The sequence below is a fragment of the Sitophilus oryzae genome, unplaced genomic scaffold (genome assembly GCF_002938485.1).
Source record: "Sitophilus oryzae breed Bouriz unplaced genomic scaffold, Soryzae_2.0 scaffold_1512_pilon_pilon, whole genome shotgun sequence".
NCBI lineage: Eukaryota > Metazoa > Arthropoda > Insecta > Coleoptera > Curculionidae > Sitophilus > Sitophilus oryzae.
The window spans coordinates 1,682,929-1,700,126 of record NW_022146184.1 but is presented as its reverse complement, the minus strand read 5'-3'; the positions used below and the strand labels follow the sequence as shown (position 1 = coordinate 1,700,126).

Here is a 17,198-nt window from a genome sequence, read left to right as displayed (position 1 = left end):
AACTTAAGGGGAAACAGTAGATGGCTTAGAGAGCATCGATTGCTCTGTATAACATACGAATGTGATATTATGTCACATAAATATATGACATATCACATTAAAATCTACATAAATATTCATGTTGGTGTAGGTTTTAGGAAGATTTGTAACTGACTTATAACTTTTTTATTTTCTTATATTTATATTTAGAACATTTATCGAAAAGTAAATTATAGTCGTTTTAATAAAGTTTTATTACTTATTAGCAGAGATGTGTATTGGTATTAAGTATATATTTTTTTCAATGGAGACTTCGTTCGGGTCGAGTTAATCATTTGTAACGGTGATGATAAAGTAAAGCAAGAATTTCCATTGACATATAAACTGGATAAAATTTTCTCACATTTATGTCAGCATGAGAAAAAACAATATGGCGAGATATTATAACTTGGTGATATTTGAGGGGTAGTATTTCGTAAAATCCGTTTGCCAAAAATAAGCTTTTTACGTCAAGCAGTTTAAGCAGAATCGTGGTTAATCAATTACCCAACTTTTTGGAACACCCTGTATGATTTTTTAAAAAATTTCAAAATATGTAAAAAAACAAAATAAATTATGCGTGTCCAAGCATTTTCCCGAAAGACTAACCTTTTTTTAAATAACAAATATTGTAATATTTGAGGGGAGTGTTCACCCTCTTGGAATTTGACATTCGAGAAACCCCTCTTTATCGAACACCCAATCTACCCACCTCTCAAAAATGTCCATGTCCACGTTTTATTTGTAATTTTAATGACGTAATTTTTTTTGAATTGATTTTTATTGTATGACATTTTTTATTATTTGTATATTTGTTTTTGTGCTTTTTTGTTTTGTAAATGCTTTGTCGATGAAGCTATTTTGGCTTTTTGTACAATAAAGCGTTGTTTATTATTATTATTATTATAAAATCAGCTTTAACCGTCAAGCAGTTTAAGCAGAATGGTGATTACTCAATCACACTCAATTGTCATATTTTATGAAACAACCTGTATAAATTTTTTAAAAATCTTAAAATATGTAAACCAACAAAATAAGATATACGCGTGTAAGAGTTTTTCCGAAAAACTCACCGGTTTTTAAATAAAAAGTATTCTAATATTTGGGGGGTGGTTTCACCCCCTTAGAATTAGAGTTTCGAAAAATCCTTTCTTATAGAATCTCTACACCCTAAAGTCAATCCGTTTTCCACAAATCAGCATTTTACATCAAGCGCTTTAAGCAAGATCGTGATTAATCAATGACCAGATTTTTTGAAACACCCTGTAAACATTTTTAAAAAATCTAAAAAAAATATACGTGTTTAAGCGTTTTCTCGGAAACTTGACCGTTTTTGAAATAAAAAATATTGTAATATTTGAGGGGTGGTTTCACCCCCTTGGAACTGGAATTTCGAAAAATCCCTTCTTATCGAACCTCTACACCCTTCCATGGACACCCTAGGTGCGGTCCATGGAAGCGGGGGAAGCACCGCTTCCCTAAACTTTTTAAAGATAAAAAAAAATAGTTAAACGTTAATAATACTGTTACTTTATAACAAAAGATTAATTTAATTTGTTAAAATTATTTATTTGAAACCTTACATAAACGTAGTAAATTCAATTAGCCTATTATTATACTTCATGGATGCGCGCCTGGGAATCGCCGCCGGTCGCCTATCCCTCCTTCATGTAGGTGTTATTGACCTCGAACGCAAACGACAAATTTAAGCCGAAAAATCGCGCACAGTTGCTAGCCACGGCAGCGATCCTTCGGCCGCCTTCCTCGACTTTTAATTTATCGGGACGGGTTCGCTTGCGATTTTATAGGTAATATTGTATTTTTTTCGGATTTAACTTAGTGTTTACTGTTTCGTTTGTAATGGAGGGTCAAGAAGGACAATCTTCTGCTAGTGTGGATGTATGTGTGTTATTAAAAAAGGGATTTTCTTGTCGGAACTTCCAAGAAATAAGTGACATTATTAAGGTAGGTCAACGGTTCCTATCAAGAAAATGTAAAAGTAATGTCTCGAAATAGGTTTTTTTTACCGATTCGCTTCCCCGCCTATAATTGTCACCGCACGCCCCTGCGGCTAGAATCAACCTCTATGCCAAAATTGAGCTTCTTACGTTGAGTGGTTTGAGCAGGATCGTGATTAATCAGTGAGTCACTTAAGGATTTTATATATTAGTATAGATTAATAGTCACATATAAGCATATTGAAAATGGCTAATTAAATTCTGACCTTTCTTTTTGATTTCAATTAAAAGCATTTAGATAAAAATGCGGCCAGTTAATTAATTTCTTTTCTATTTTCAATGTTTAATTATTCGATTTATATAGATGCGATCTACCGGAATAATCCGATTAAAGTCGAGAAATTCAAATAATTTTCAATTATGGTTCAGTAAAACTGAAATATGCAGTGTAAAGGCAATTAAATCCATATTCTATTAAACCATTCGCATACTCTCTATAATAGCTTTTTTATAATTTCTGTTATGCATAGTTTGGTTTGTTATTGCAAAACGTAATAACTTTTATATTTGTGAGCTTATGAAAAAAACGTATGATTAAATGAACTTTCTTAACATAAAATAAAATAAATTTATATAAATCACGAATCATTTAACCGAAAACCGAACTCAATGAAGTAAAGGTAGTTCTATTAAATACCGTAGTAGTTCTAATGTTGATAACTCCTAAATTATTAATTTTATAAAAATTGTACTTAAACCATTATTCATTTTCATGGAAATACTAAATTTTCCATAGCAAAAAAGTTACAGCGATTTGTTAAAAATGAACATTTTTTAAAAAACCTCTGTAACTCCGAAACGGTAACAAATATCGATGTGCGGTTTTTACCATCATGTTGAGCTCCCAATACCGATATTAGTTTTTACTTATCTCCTATAGAAAAGGGTGTTTCCTTAAATTGTCTAATTTGGCCCACCCTGTACTCCTGTTCTTTACTAGTAAAAGAACATAATATAGGTTAGGTTAGGATGCTGGGGTTTGGGATCCTGTTTGATCCCTCACTCGAAGGCCTTGGATCCATTGCGATACCCTTGTGTTATTGTACCAAACCTTCCTCTCATTCTTTCTTTGCGTTAAAGCACTTCCAGCTCTTTGCAATGTTCCCAATGTCGCTGAAGTTGGCTTCTGCTGCTTCCTCTAGTCCCTCCAAAAAACCTTGCTCTAGATTTTTGAAGCGTCGGTATTTCAGTGCAGGACAGTGGCACAGCAGATGCTCTATGGTTTCTTCCTCTCCGCAGTCTCTGCAGTAGTCATCGTTAGAAATTTTCCATTTCACAAGGTTTACCCCCGTGGGGCAGTTATGCGTACTAGGTTGTTTTTATGCTCTAGTAGTTGTTTTGTTGGTTTGTCTTTTTGCTATCTACCAGTGGCCACAGTCTTCGAGTTGTAGCTATATCATATAACTTTTTTTATTTCTAGTATTTAATTTTTACAATACAATAGGTTTCCACGACACTCGAGTAAACCCCCATTTAGTAAATTCCCCACATCTTAGGCTCTCCTATTATTACATCATACTACAATACAATATATACGTACTTATAAATACAATGTCGCGTGGTTCTATATATAACAAATTGAGTGTCACACAACTATTTCTACCCCCAAAAAAAGACTTCATCTTGTCCAACTCTTATTTTGTTTACCCGCTATTTATGACTGCACTTACTACTCACAACTAAAAATAATCTAAACTAAAAAATAGAGTATTAAAATATTACTTGATAATGGTAGAAGGCCTCAAGAGTTTTGCAGCCTTGGTCTTGGTTGGTTTTACGGAAGTCGTGCATTGGTCGGTCTTGGTTTTTGTCTGCAAGACAAAAACAATCAATCGCTAATCTTGGTCATCGCTAGGTAGAACGCATATTTCTTTGAAGTTTTAAAATAATGGTAAGTTCTTTTAGCGCAAAAAATTCTATAATACTTATTGATTATGTGAAGTTTCAGTAAAAGACGTCTATATATTGACCACCCTAAAATTATCATAGATTGTCATTCCCCAGCCGTCTTTGACGCTGTTTTTTTTCGGTCATACAGTAGAACTTAAAGCACATAAAAATAAGCGTTATAAACTCTACTGCAGCCTAAATAATAGCTTAGTGGACTTTAATTAATACTGATATTGAAAACAGTGATAAATGATAAATTTAATATGCTATTGGATTAATTTTATGCATCTTTCGATATAAACACTGTTAAAGAAAACATAACCTTGGTAATAAATACCTTTCAATTGGAAACAAGGTAAACATTTCATTAAGTACTATTAATTTTAATACCTCAATTAGACTGGAGTAATATCAGTTCAATTAAGTGTTATATTTTGAAAAATACTGAAAATTATGTTTGGATAAATACATCGGTACACTCCGGTTAAAAATATGAATTTCCGATAGCCGTTCAGCTTGACACTAGTAATATGTGTTTTGATTCATTCGAATTAATATGTTGCAATGTATTGTAGAATTTTTAAGCCTTGAATGGAACAAATACTGCCAGTTTTAACACGTGACCAACTGTTTTTTAGATATTTTAGTAGCAATCTAGCTTTGATTTTAAATAAGCAGATAAAATATAACAGTATAATAGAATCTAGTGTTAAATAATAGGTAACAAGCTTTGTTGGCGTGACATATCAAAAAGATTGCTACTTTGCTAATCAAACCTATTACCATTGCTACTTCACTAATTAAGGAAATAATAATTAAAACATAGGTAAATTTATCCAAAAGAATTCTGTATTTTTCGACCCCGGAAGAACAATCACAAAATAAGAAAGTTATTTAAGTTCTTTAAAAAAAATGAACACTGTGGTGTTTACAATTTTTCTTTTATTTTGTAGATTTTATGCCGTAGAAAAAAAATTGGCGCCGGGAGGCACGTATAGCCGCCCATACTAAAATAATATGTTAATATCTGGAAAACTGCGACTATGACTGATTTTGATGTTATTACAAATTTTGTTGCAAATATTATTTCTAATCTTAATTTGAAAACCGCGTTTCGTTAGCTACTGTAATTTTGGAGTTACGATTTTTTAAAATTTTTAGTGTATCAGTTTCCAGTCTATTCAGAACAATCGTGCGTGGACAAAATATGTTTCAAAAATATCAGACTTTTTTACTTTTGGCACGCCAAATAGCCATAATTGCCGTATGTGCATCGGTTCGAAACTTCGAGGACGTTATCCTGTAGCCCGTCCTCAATTATGCCGAAATCAATCCACATTTTTCTTCAATATTGAATCCTTACTCCAACCCTGATGAAGATGTAAACGAAACGTCATATCCAACTTTTCAGGGTGGAACCGTGTGCACCGTCGGCGTCGGTCGCTCACATTTAGCTTACCCACCAAATTTGGTCGCGATCGGACATCAACTTTTGACGTTTCTTACGTCAAAACTGTTACAGTGACACGTGTCGTACACTATCTATCGACATACTAAATTTCATTTACAATATTGGCTATAAGTGGATGAACTTTGTTAAAATAATGGGTTTTTCCTAATATGTTTAAAATTCAAATTTGAGCTATATTTACTTGAAGTCTACTGTCAGTGCTATAAAAATAAATAGCATTTTTTTTAAATGTGCTTTAATAAGGTAGCGAAAAATTTAAATTGAAAAAACTATTGGACAAAAGTAGATGAACAAAATATGTATTTAATAAAAAAAAATCTTATGTTAACAAAAACTGAAAAATTAACTAATAATTTACTAGTGCTTAGTGTAATAACCCTTATTCTTAATTACTTTCAGACATCGCTTAGGCATAGATCCCAGAAGATTTTCAATTATTGAAAAATCGATATTTTTCCAAGACTCTTCCAAAGCTGCAAATAATTCTTGCTTATTTTTGCAGAATTTGGTCTTAATGTGTTGATCCAAAATTTCCCATAAATTTTTTATTGGATTCAGGTCTGGGGATTGCGATGGCCATTTGAGAACAGTCACCATTTCATCTTCCAAAAACCTTTTAACCAATTGTGAGGTATGTTTCGGGTCATGAATCAACATTTCACATGTTGGAAGTAGTGTACTGGCATTTTTTCCTCCAAATAAGGCACTAGAAGATTTTGTAAAATTTCTCTGTAGCCAAACCGATCCATTATGCCCTCAATTTTATGGAGTGGCCCCATCCCATACCCAGAAAAACAGCCCCATACCATGATTGAGCCCCCACCATGTTTTACAGTGGGTCGCGTGTACTTTGGTAGCAATCGTGTGTTGGGAGGTCTTCTTACATGTTGAATTCGATCTGATGACACCAAATTAAACTTTAATTCATCACTAAAACAAACTTTTTTCCATTGTGCCACAGTCCAGTTTTGATGTTCCTTGGCAAATGCTAATCGGGCCTTCAAATTTTTTTTTTGATAGCAGTGGTTTCTTGGCGGCTCTTCGGGAAAACAACTTCTGGTTAACTAATTTACGTCGGATCGTCCTTGTACTCACTGGTGGATAGCCCATTTCTTCAAGTTTTGCTTTTATCTTCGTTGACGGCAAAAATGGATCTTGTGAAGAAATTCGTTTTATGGCTTTTATCACATTGGGACTAACTTTTTTAGGTCGTCCTGGTTTTCTTTTTATAGAGACATCTCCTCTCTCATTATATCTCTTTAAAATATAATGTACCGCTGATTTTCCAAGACGTAATTGCTTAGCGATTTCCGATTGCTTCAAACCATCCTTAAAAGCATTCACTACTCGCAACTTAAGATCTGCAGACAAGTTAATTCCACGTGGCATGATATATCACAAGAGCTCAAATGTTTTTAAATCGCAATTGTTCATAAAAGCAGAACAAATGAAACTAACGATTTTTAAAAATATTTGGCTCATTTACTTCTGTCCAAGACAGAAAAGCAATATTTGCCAATTCTTATCTATAACTGATAAGACCAACAGAAGAATTTATATTTGTTTGTAGTATTTTGGTGAGAATGTATTAACCTTTTAACATACAAAGGTACATAAAATAATTTTGATATTTAACACCTCAAATCTGATTTTCTTCGCAATTATTGGTATTGGTTCATCCACTTTTGGCCAATACTGTAAGTCGGACGATTTTTTTTATTTCAGTCATGATGATGGGGTTTCGTTTTGACAAATCTTCATCAAAATATCTTGGAAAGATGGGGCACGAAGAGCGTAAAGAAATTTAACTTCAAAAACAGATTTCTTTTCAAGAAATGAACCAGCCACCAAGGTATAGATAATATTATTTATTGCTAGATTAATTTCAAGTTAATTAATAATACGCCTCCGGGTATCAAGAGCATATGCAGGATAGACATTAACGCTGTGTCCCTTTAATGCTGCACTGTAACATGAAATTTGATTAGGTTTGGAGACAATAACGGCAACCAGGTTGAACTTCTAAGTGAAGTTCCCTGATTGGCTAGCAAGTAATATAGCGGACAATTTATCTCTGATAAACTATATTATTCTGAACTTATAATTAACTCCATAAACGTAGGCTACAGGTTCTCACAACGACATGCTACTATTTTCTACAATTTTAATTTTTTCCGGTGTATCTTTTTTACTGGCAAGTAATTTTAAGTAATCCTTGTACCAGAAGAAGAGCCTTTATGTGGAATTTCGACATATATCAGCTAGAAATGTTTAGTTCAATAACCAAGAGAGGGTTGTGTCGATTCTTCAGTTTGTTCATGTAGTTGTTTTATTTAATTTGTATATGGAGCTTCATTAATTAATTATTGATGTGAAAATTTTACGCGCGATAGGTGTAAAATAACACTTCACAGTCTTAGCAGTCGAACTAGCGAGAAAAAAGTGGTAAGGATCGCACGTTCGTGCAAACACCAAAAAAACATTTGATTTAGAGCTAAGAAAATAATTATAATAATATATAATAAAATATATAATACTGTACCTAATGGTGTACCAATATCCTCTGGCTGTGTGCTAGGAAGTAAATTTTCATGCATATTTTCATCGATATTATTTAGCTTTTGAAAAACGGTCTAGGTAAAGCATCTCTCTAGGTAAGGCTCATTTGCTAGCTCAGCAGAAATTATTAGAGTTAAGCAACTTGCATTTTCATTGGAGAACCTTGTCATATTTATTTCGAACCAATAATCAACGAGAATATTCGTATAATTTAAGAAAATTACTGTAAATCGTTATAAATAATGAACAAAACATGTAAACAAAATCAGACCACACAAGTTGTTGGTTAGGTTCAAATTTTCTTCTCTTTTTTTAATTAATTTAAAGGCCTAAGCTACTAGGGCAATTCTCTTCTCAAATAACTTTTAAGTGGCGTTAACATTATTAGACATTTGCATAAGAGTGTGTATTTTGGGTGGTATTCCACAAAATTTGCAGGCTATTGAGGAAACAGAAAATCTACAGAAATAAATTGAAAATAATATTTATACTATACCGTATGATCGAATAAAAATGGCGTCAGCGATGGTTTTGAAATAAAAATCGCTGTCATTTTATATGTAAAATTTCCAAACCCACTGTACGCCGTTTTTTTTCGATCATACGGTATATTATAGGATCCTATCTCCTACGCGGAGCAAAGGGCTTCAGTGAAAGCTCTCCATCGAGTTCTATTTTTGGCAGTTGTTTTTGCTTCTTTCCATGTTGACCCTATTTGTTGAAGCTCATCCGGTGTGGTCTCCATGTTTGAGCAGGTCCTCCTTGCTTTCTTTTTCCTTGGAGATTCCACTCCAACGCTGATCTTGTTATATTGCCATCAGGTTTTCACAAGGTGTGACCTATCCAACCCCATTTTCTTTTGCAAATTTCAATGCCTACTTCTTGTTGGTTTGTAAGATGAAGCAATATTTATATTAAAACAGCAGTATATGTCACTTTTTCAAATTAATAGCTGCTAATAAGAAGTTTCACTTCAAATATGTGCACATAGTGCACACACTGTTTTTTTATATTTTGTTATTTACTTCTGCATATCTATAAATAATATACAGGGTGAGTCTTAAATAAGTGCAAATATTTTTAGGGGTAGTATACAGGGTGCTACAAATTTGAGGTACGAGCATTGGTAACTCGGTAACCGTAATAGACACGAACATGGTTAAATTGGGGCAAAGTTGCGCTTTGGGATGTTCACCAAGATGCCATTAAAAAAGTTTTAAAAATTTCAAGGATTGCTGAGTGTTTTGGAAAAAACGGATATTTTTGAAAATCAATTTTATTTTTTCCTGTCGATACTTTTAAAAAATCGAAAAACTAATTGCGCATTCTCATAGCCACTTTATTAGGGCTATCTGATAGTGTTTTTAGATTTTCAAATCAGCTGATAATTTGTGAGATACAGAGGCCAACTTAATTTTTTTAAATACGGGCCTGCATTTTTTATTTCAGATTTTGAAAGAACTCGCTCTCCCGAGTACAATGATATGCCACACTTAATTTTTTTTTTGTTTTGGAAATTAGGACTCAATTTATTTAAAGTAATTTCAAGTCCGGCTCTGTTTGTTTTTTAATATTTAATATATTCATCGTTACAATATTGATAAACTTTCAAATTAAACAGTGACGTAGCTTGGATACGGAAAATCAAATGCAATAAAATAAGAAATAAAATGTAATATAAACATAATATAAATAAAATGTAATATAAACAATCAACTCATTTTCCCGGAAGATGGATTTGAAATGGTAGAGCAGTATAATGGCCAGCAAGGTACCTGGACCGTCTGATGACGTCAAGTAATTCGACAGGTCCAAATTTTAACAAAAAAGTAAAATCAACACATCTCAGCAGTTACAATAAAGGGTACAAAATGCATTCGAAATTATAAGATCTATTCAAAAGCTATAAAAAAATTGAACGAAAAATAAATTTGTGCAATAGGGAGGCTGGTAACCCTTTCGAACATGTAGACTATGTAAAGCATTAGAAACTAGTTTGTAGAAGTTAATTTATTCATAATAACTGCAATTAATATTATGCAAATTATTAGATCGTACACTGAGAATTTCAAATTCACAATAAGAAAAGTTAAAAATAATATCTTTAAATTGCTGATCTGGATATTATTTATTTGAATCTTTCAATTGGCTCAATTTTCCTTATTCAATGTTAATTAGCAGTGATCAATATTGTTGCGATGATATAATCAGATTAAAGAATCAGATTAAATAATTTAAAAAACAGAGTCGGACTTGAAATTTTTTTAAATTATAATTAAATAGTTTTGTTGCTGTTAAGGTACCCAAAACAAAAAAAAGTATAAAGTGTGGCATATTATTGTACTCAGGAGACTGAGTTCTTTCAAAATCTGAAATAAAAAATGCAGGTCCGTATTTAAAAAAATTAACTGGGCCTCTGTATCTCACAAATTATCAGCTAATTTGAAAATCTAAAAATACTATCAGATAGCCCTAATAAAGTGGTTATGAGAATGTGCAATTAGTTTTTTGATTTTCTAAAAAATAACGACAGGAAAAAATAAAATTAGTTTTCAAAAAAAAAAGTTTTTTCCAAAAAACTCAACAATCCTTGAAATTTTTAAAACTTTTTTGATGGCATCTTGGTGAACAGCCCAAGATGCAACTTTTCCCAAATTTAACCATCTTCGTATCTATTACGGTTTCCGAGATACCAATGCTCGTACCTCGAATTTGTAGCACCCTGTATTTCGACCCCAGAAACACGAGTATGAAGTTTTCTTCGCGAATTTTTTTTTGTAAATTTGGATTTTTTTTAGTTTTTACTTTAAAAACATTATTTGTAGATAATATAGCAATATAGGTAGCAGATTATATATATAAATTTACAACGAAGAAAATCCAGAAAAGATCCAGTGGTTCTCAAAATTTTGGCACAATATATTTTTTTTTGGATATTTTCAAAGACGATTAATAACTTGGTTATTTTGGATTTCTTTGAAAAACGGTAAAGAGAAAATATGTTTATTTTATCGAGATCTACCAGCCCTGAAAATATTAGCACTTATTATCACCCTGTATACAGGGTTAGTATTAAGAAAAATGATCTTCGCTTATAAAGACCTAGATGCGGAATAGTATTTTTTTTAATTTCTTGAATCTTAATGAACTTCATTAGGTTTTAAACTTCTAAAAGAAAGAAAAAAATACGATTGAAAGCGCCGGAGCTTTTAACAAAATTAAAGCCAGTTTGGCTTAATTAAAATAAGAAAAATAAGAAAGAACACGCTTCTTGACGAAACGGAAAATATAAATAGTGGTTCAAGATGGCGTCGCCCATAAATACTTCGTTGCTGTTTAAAAGTATATATTATTTCTCCGTGTTTATATTTATATACAGTGTGTCAATTTTAAAACTTCCCACCCTTAATATCTTTCTTGCAGTTAAAAATATGAAAAATTGGAAAGACACCTCAATTTTATTTGTAAGGGGGACGCTTTAAATGAATATTTTTAGCCTTTTTCTTTCAACCCCCTAGGAGGGGTAGATGTCACCTTTACAATCTTAAATGGAAATGGGGGTCAAGTGGCATATAGTTTTAAAGGGCGTTTAATTCTCTTTTCAGTGGTATCCTACTTTATTGTTTTTTATCCAGAGGTTTCCGAATAATCGCGTTTCAAAGTTGCAGAAACAATTAAACGCGCCTGCATTGAGATTTTGGATTTCAGGTTAGTTTTTACACAAAAGTTATTGCAATGGATCTCCTGTAGTATAAATGATTAGAAGATTAGGTTACACCACTTACGCCCTGATCTTATAAGTTGTTCAAAATGTTGTCCATTTTCCTGTAAACAATAATAAAGTCTGTTTTCAAACATCTCCCTAACATTTCGGAAAACTTCACCGGGAATTGACTGGAATTCTGCTCTAATTTAAGATCATCAATATCAGTAGATTGTGTTTTGTAAACAATGGAGTTAAGATGTCCCCCAAAAATACAAAAGTCTAAGTGATCTTGAAAGCCATTCAATTGGTCTCCTTCTGCCAATCCATTTACCCGGAAATCTCTCGTTTAACCACTGTCGGCCTGGAAAAAAATAATGAGCTATAGCACCGTCCTGCTGGAATGTTAACAAATCCTCCTGTGAAACTGATTAGAGGCTACCACTCATTCGAATTTGAGAAAGGAAACGTTAATGTTTATGATGTTTTCTGTTTATTAGTATTTCGAATTTCGACCCCCTAGAAAAATGTAATGGCTACGTCCTTGTTACCACCTAACCTTCTAGTCATTTATACTTCAAGGAGATCTACTGCAATAATTTTTGTGTAAACACTAGCCTGAAAACCAAAATCTCAATGCAGGCTTGTTTAATAGTTTCTGCAACTTTGAAACACGATTATTCGGAAATATCTGGACAAAAATCAACAAAGTAGGATGCCACTGCAAAGAGAATTAAATGCCATTTAAAACGATGTGCCACTTGACCCCCATTCCCATTTAAGATATCAAGGGTGACATCTACCCCTCCTAAGGGGTTGAAAGAAAAAGGCCAAAAATTTTAATTTAAAGTGTCCCCCTTATTAATAAAATTGACGTGTTTTTCCGATTTTTCATATTTTTAACTGCAAGAAAGATATTAAAGGTGGGAAGTTTTAAAATTGACACACTGTATATACTATTATCATACAAGCTGCAAATATTTCGCAAAGCATTCAAATTTTATTTACTAGACAAGGCTTTCTACGCTGTAAATGACTTATATTTTGATAATCGAATTTGATCTTGTAAACACTGGTCTAATATTTGCTATTACTATATTTACTAAATGTTTTTGAGTCTTATTTTTATTTTTTTATTCTTTGACATTGTAAACATTTATAAATGTTTATTTTAAACAATAAGACTGACAATGTAATTTGTATACTTGTTTTGTATTCTCTTTTGTTTGTTTACTTTACTTTTGTCTATAAATTGTAATTTTTTTTGACAATAAAGGCAATTATTTTAATAAAACTCCTTTTCTCGTTATTTCTTTAGATTATATTTCCCATTCTGAGTGTCAATCCGAATTACAGGTTCTTATCCCGGGATTTTAAAACGGGATCCCGATCGCAAAAATTGAAAACGCTAATTATTGCCGCACAAAATAATTCGCCGATTTATTCTGGTCGGAAATTTGACTTCCAACCTAACGGACCTAATAAATTATGCTAAAGACTAATTTCGGCCGATGTTTCATTTCAGTCACGTCACACGGACAGCAGGATGGCTGCCACCGGCCGAGGCATGGAAGAGCGGAGATGAGGCGCTGCCCTACGGCTGGGAGAGAGCAGTGGACGAGTCTGGACGATCTTATTATATTAAGTAAGTATTGCATGATATACACGATTATTAAGATGTAGAAGGTAGAATGTTTAGGAGGGGAGTTAATCACCTCGACCTTATAGATCTATTGTGTGTTCCCCTTTCTTGAGTTATAACGAGTTATAACTCATCATGCAGTCTCAGGGCTTTAAGAAAAGCCAGTATCTGAGACGGCTCCACAGAGGCCACCTCTCCATCCTCGACATCAGACGTACCAAGGTTCATGGCACGAATGGTCGTCGTCTCGGCGCACTCAGTGATAAGGTGTTCTGGTGTTTCCCCATTTTTCCCACAAAATCTGCATTCGCCGTTGTTTCTCAGTTTCAGCCTACTGAGGTGTTCGTTGAGGAGACAGTGTCCTGTTAGAAACCCCGTGACAATCCGAAGATTGTTTTTACTTAAATCAAGGAAAACCTTTGATTTTTCTCGGTTATAAGTTCTAAGGAACTTTTTCGAGTGTCTTAGACCGTTCCTTAGAACCTTCCAACCTGAGTTCCCGTTTGGAAAACAGAACGGTTCTGGTCCAGTTAGTGGAGTGTTCGCTCCTTTTCTAGCTAGATCATTTGCTTTTTCATTGCCTTCTATTCCTTGGTGAGCAGGCACCCAGAGTAGGAGGACTTTATTTTCTTTGCCTAATTTGTTGAGCTTCTCCAGACATTCTTTGACCAACTTCGAATTGATGGTTACTGAGTTGATCGCGTTATGTGCTGCTTGACTATCGGATAGGATGGCAATTTCCTGTTTGTTTTCGATAGTTCCTATCTAAGATAAATTGTACGCATCTTTCGATAGCGCAAATTTCTGCCTGAAGAATACTGGGGTAGGTGCCCACTGGTTCGGAGTATTCAGTTTTCGGCCCAAATACTCCTATCCCTGTCCCTGCTTTGGTTTTGGAAGCATCCGTATACCACATGATGGTATGGTCTTTTATATGCTGAGAAAGCGCCTCTTTCTTCCAATTCTTTTTATTACTCAATACTACAGTGAGGTGTTTCTCAAAGTTGTAAATTCTTGGTATGTCATCCACTGGGAGCTGGAGAAGTGGAATTTTCTTTTTGAGGGTGTTCCAAGCCCCTGACCTGAAAATTCTCCCAGTACTGTTTCCGTCAGTAACCATTCTAATCATTGTCGCATTGGCATAACTACCGACGACAATGTGCAGTGGTGTTAGGTCTAGAATGACCTCCATTGCTGCTGTTGGACATGTTCTCATGGCACCTGTGATGCAGATACATGCCAGTCTCTGTACTTTGCACAGGTTTTGCCTTGCTGTACGTTGCTCTAGTTTTGTATTAGAATTTTTTTTAGAATTTAGAATGAGTGGGAGGGGGGTTAATCACTTCGACCTTACAGATCCATTGTGTCCCCCTTTCTTGAATCATAACTCATCATACAGTCCCAGGGCTTTGACAAAAGCCAGTATCTGGGACGGTTTTATAGAGGGTAGTTCTCCATCTCCAATATCAGTCGTACCAAAATTCATGGCACGAATGGTTGTCGTCTCGGCGCACTCAGTGATGAGGTGTACTGGTGTTTCACCATCTTCCCCACAGAATCTGCATTCGCCGTTTCTTCTTAGTTTCAATCTACTGAGGTGTTCATTGAGGAGACAGTGTCCTGTTAAAAACCCCGTGACAATCCGAAGATTGTTCTTACTCAGACCCAGGAAGATCTGTGATTTTTCTTGATCATAAGCCCTCAGAAACTTCTTCGAGTTAGTTTTGTATACCAAGCAACTGCTCCATAAGTAATCATGGGTCTTACTATCATGGTATACATCCAGCGCAAAATGATAGGGGCGCAGCCCCACCTATTTCCCGCCAGTCTTCTGCATATCATGAGAGCCTTTGTGGCTTTGCTGGTAATGTTCTTAATATGCCTGTTCCAGAGAAGTTTACTATCCAGGGTTATTCCCAGATATTTCACTTCCTGTGATGGCAGTATTTCCTTTCCATCTAGATGGATTCTTTTCAAGTTTTTCAAACTTCGCTTTCTGGTGAATGGCACTACTGCGGCTTTATCTGAGTTAATACTCAGCCCGACAGTCCTGCACCATCTCTCAGCGATGCGGAATCCTCTTTGGATAATATCACACAGGGTGCCTTCATGTTTCCCCCGTGCAATGATGTCATCTGCGTACCCTATGCAGTTCCCGCTAGAGTTAATTCTTCCAGTAGTTCATCCACTACCAAGCTCCACAGTAGGGGGGAGGTCACTCCACCTTGTGGAGTTCCTTGCGTTGTTTTAACAACTACAGTTTTGGTACCTATCTCAACCTCTGCTGTTCGTGTTGAGAGCATTTCCCAAAACCAGCGAATTATCGTACTGTTCACCCCTCTTGTTTCAAGAGATCGCTTGACCACCTTGTGAGGTATATTGTCAAACGCCCCTGCAATGTCCAAGAAGGCACAAAGTCCTGTTTCCTTGCTATCCAGGCTTGCCTGTATTAGCTCAGTTAACTGGTTTATTAAGATATAATAATAATAAAATATGTCTATTTCCCAAATATTTTTATATTTAAATAATTAATCCTGCAAAATAAATTCTATATAAATAAAGAAATAAACTGAAGAACACGAAAAGTCCGTAAACTTGTTCGAAGTATCCTATGTAATAAACCATAAATAGGTAAAAACTAATACTAAATACACAATATCGTAAATAAATCGTAAGCCCATTGCCATTTGAGAGATTTGACTCTGTGCATGATATCTGTTATCTGGGTCTTTTGTCGTATCCACTCTGTTCTTTTACGGTCTTATCTTGGTTATTCTCAGTATATTTCGTTCCACTCAACGTTATGCGACCTGCAAATTCCTTATGATGTCCGTTTTAAATGTCCAGGTTTCGTATGCATAGGTCATGACTGGTAATACACATTGGTCGAATGCTTTCTTCTTTAGATAGAGTAACATTCTAGATCAGGGGCGGATACACGAATTTATTTTAGGGGGGGGGGGCCAAAATAAAAAGTAATGTAGAATATGCTTTTTAGGGCGCCATTTTTAACCAAAAAGACCGATATTTAACACAATTTACAGATTTTAGGGGTGGCCCGGGCCCCAGGGCCCCCCCCCCTTTGTATCCGCCACTGTTCTAGATGTGAATATGATTGAGTTTCTTCCATAAGTACTCCATCCTAACTTCATTTTTCTGCTGATTTCTGGTAGTAGAAATCCCGAGGTGTGTAATAGTTGCCCCAAAAATATACAGGGTGAGTTTTTTCGATGTTTTCTATGGGTATCTCGGAAACCACTGGAGATAGAGAGTCGATTAAATGGGGAAAGAATTGCAGTTCTGTGGGGTCATAAATATGCGCCTATCAGATTTTTGAAAAAGTTCATGGCTTACTAGATTTCGAAAAAAAAACAAAAGTTCATGGCTTACTAGATATTTCGAAAAAAAAAACAAATATCGCCTATTTTAAAAATTGTCCCTAATTCCATTATAATCTATTTTAGACAAAAAGTTTTTAGATAAAAGTTGTAGATAATAACCTCCTTAATGAGATTGTGTTCTCCGTTTTTTTCTAAAGCCTGTTATGCATATGACCCAAACATATGTTTTTTTAAATGGAAACCATTGTTGGCCATGACTTCATAAAAAGCGCCATTTTTTAAGCTTTCCAGCAATGTAAGCTATAATATGTTTTTTTCGAAAAATTACTGAGTTATAGCCAATTAATATGTTTCTTGACTAATGTCACTTAGTTGGCATAGTATTCTTATTCTGTTACGATTTATAACTTATAAAAAGACAGAATATTTTCATTATACAAACTAAAACTTAAAAATCATCACTACATATACTTTAAGTTATTTTAGAAAATCCGCCATTGTTTTGAGTACATAAATGCATCTTTTTAAAACTGAATTCCCTACTAGATTTTCTCAC

The 17,198-nt window shown here is 34.2% G+C and overlaps 1 protein-coding gene across 4 annotated transcripts in view; it reads left to right on the top strand.

Moving 5' to 3' along the window:
* Positions 1 to 17,198, top strand: part of LOC115878464 (FERM and PDZ domain-containing protein 4) — a 208,742-nt gene that overhangs the window by 138,852 nt on the left and 52,692 nt on the right. For all 4 annotated transcript variants that reach the window (XM_030894982.1, XM_030894980.1, XM_030894981.1 and 1 more), the window contains one exon: positions 13,185 to 13,304. In XM_030894982.1, coding sequence (XP_030750842.1) covers positions 13,185 to 13,304 — 120 coding nt within the window. The remainder of the gene's footprint in view (positions 1 to 13,184; positions 13,305 to 17,198) is intronic.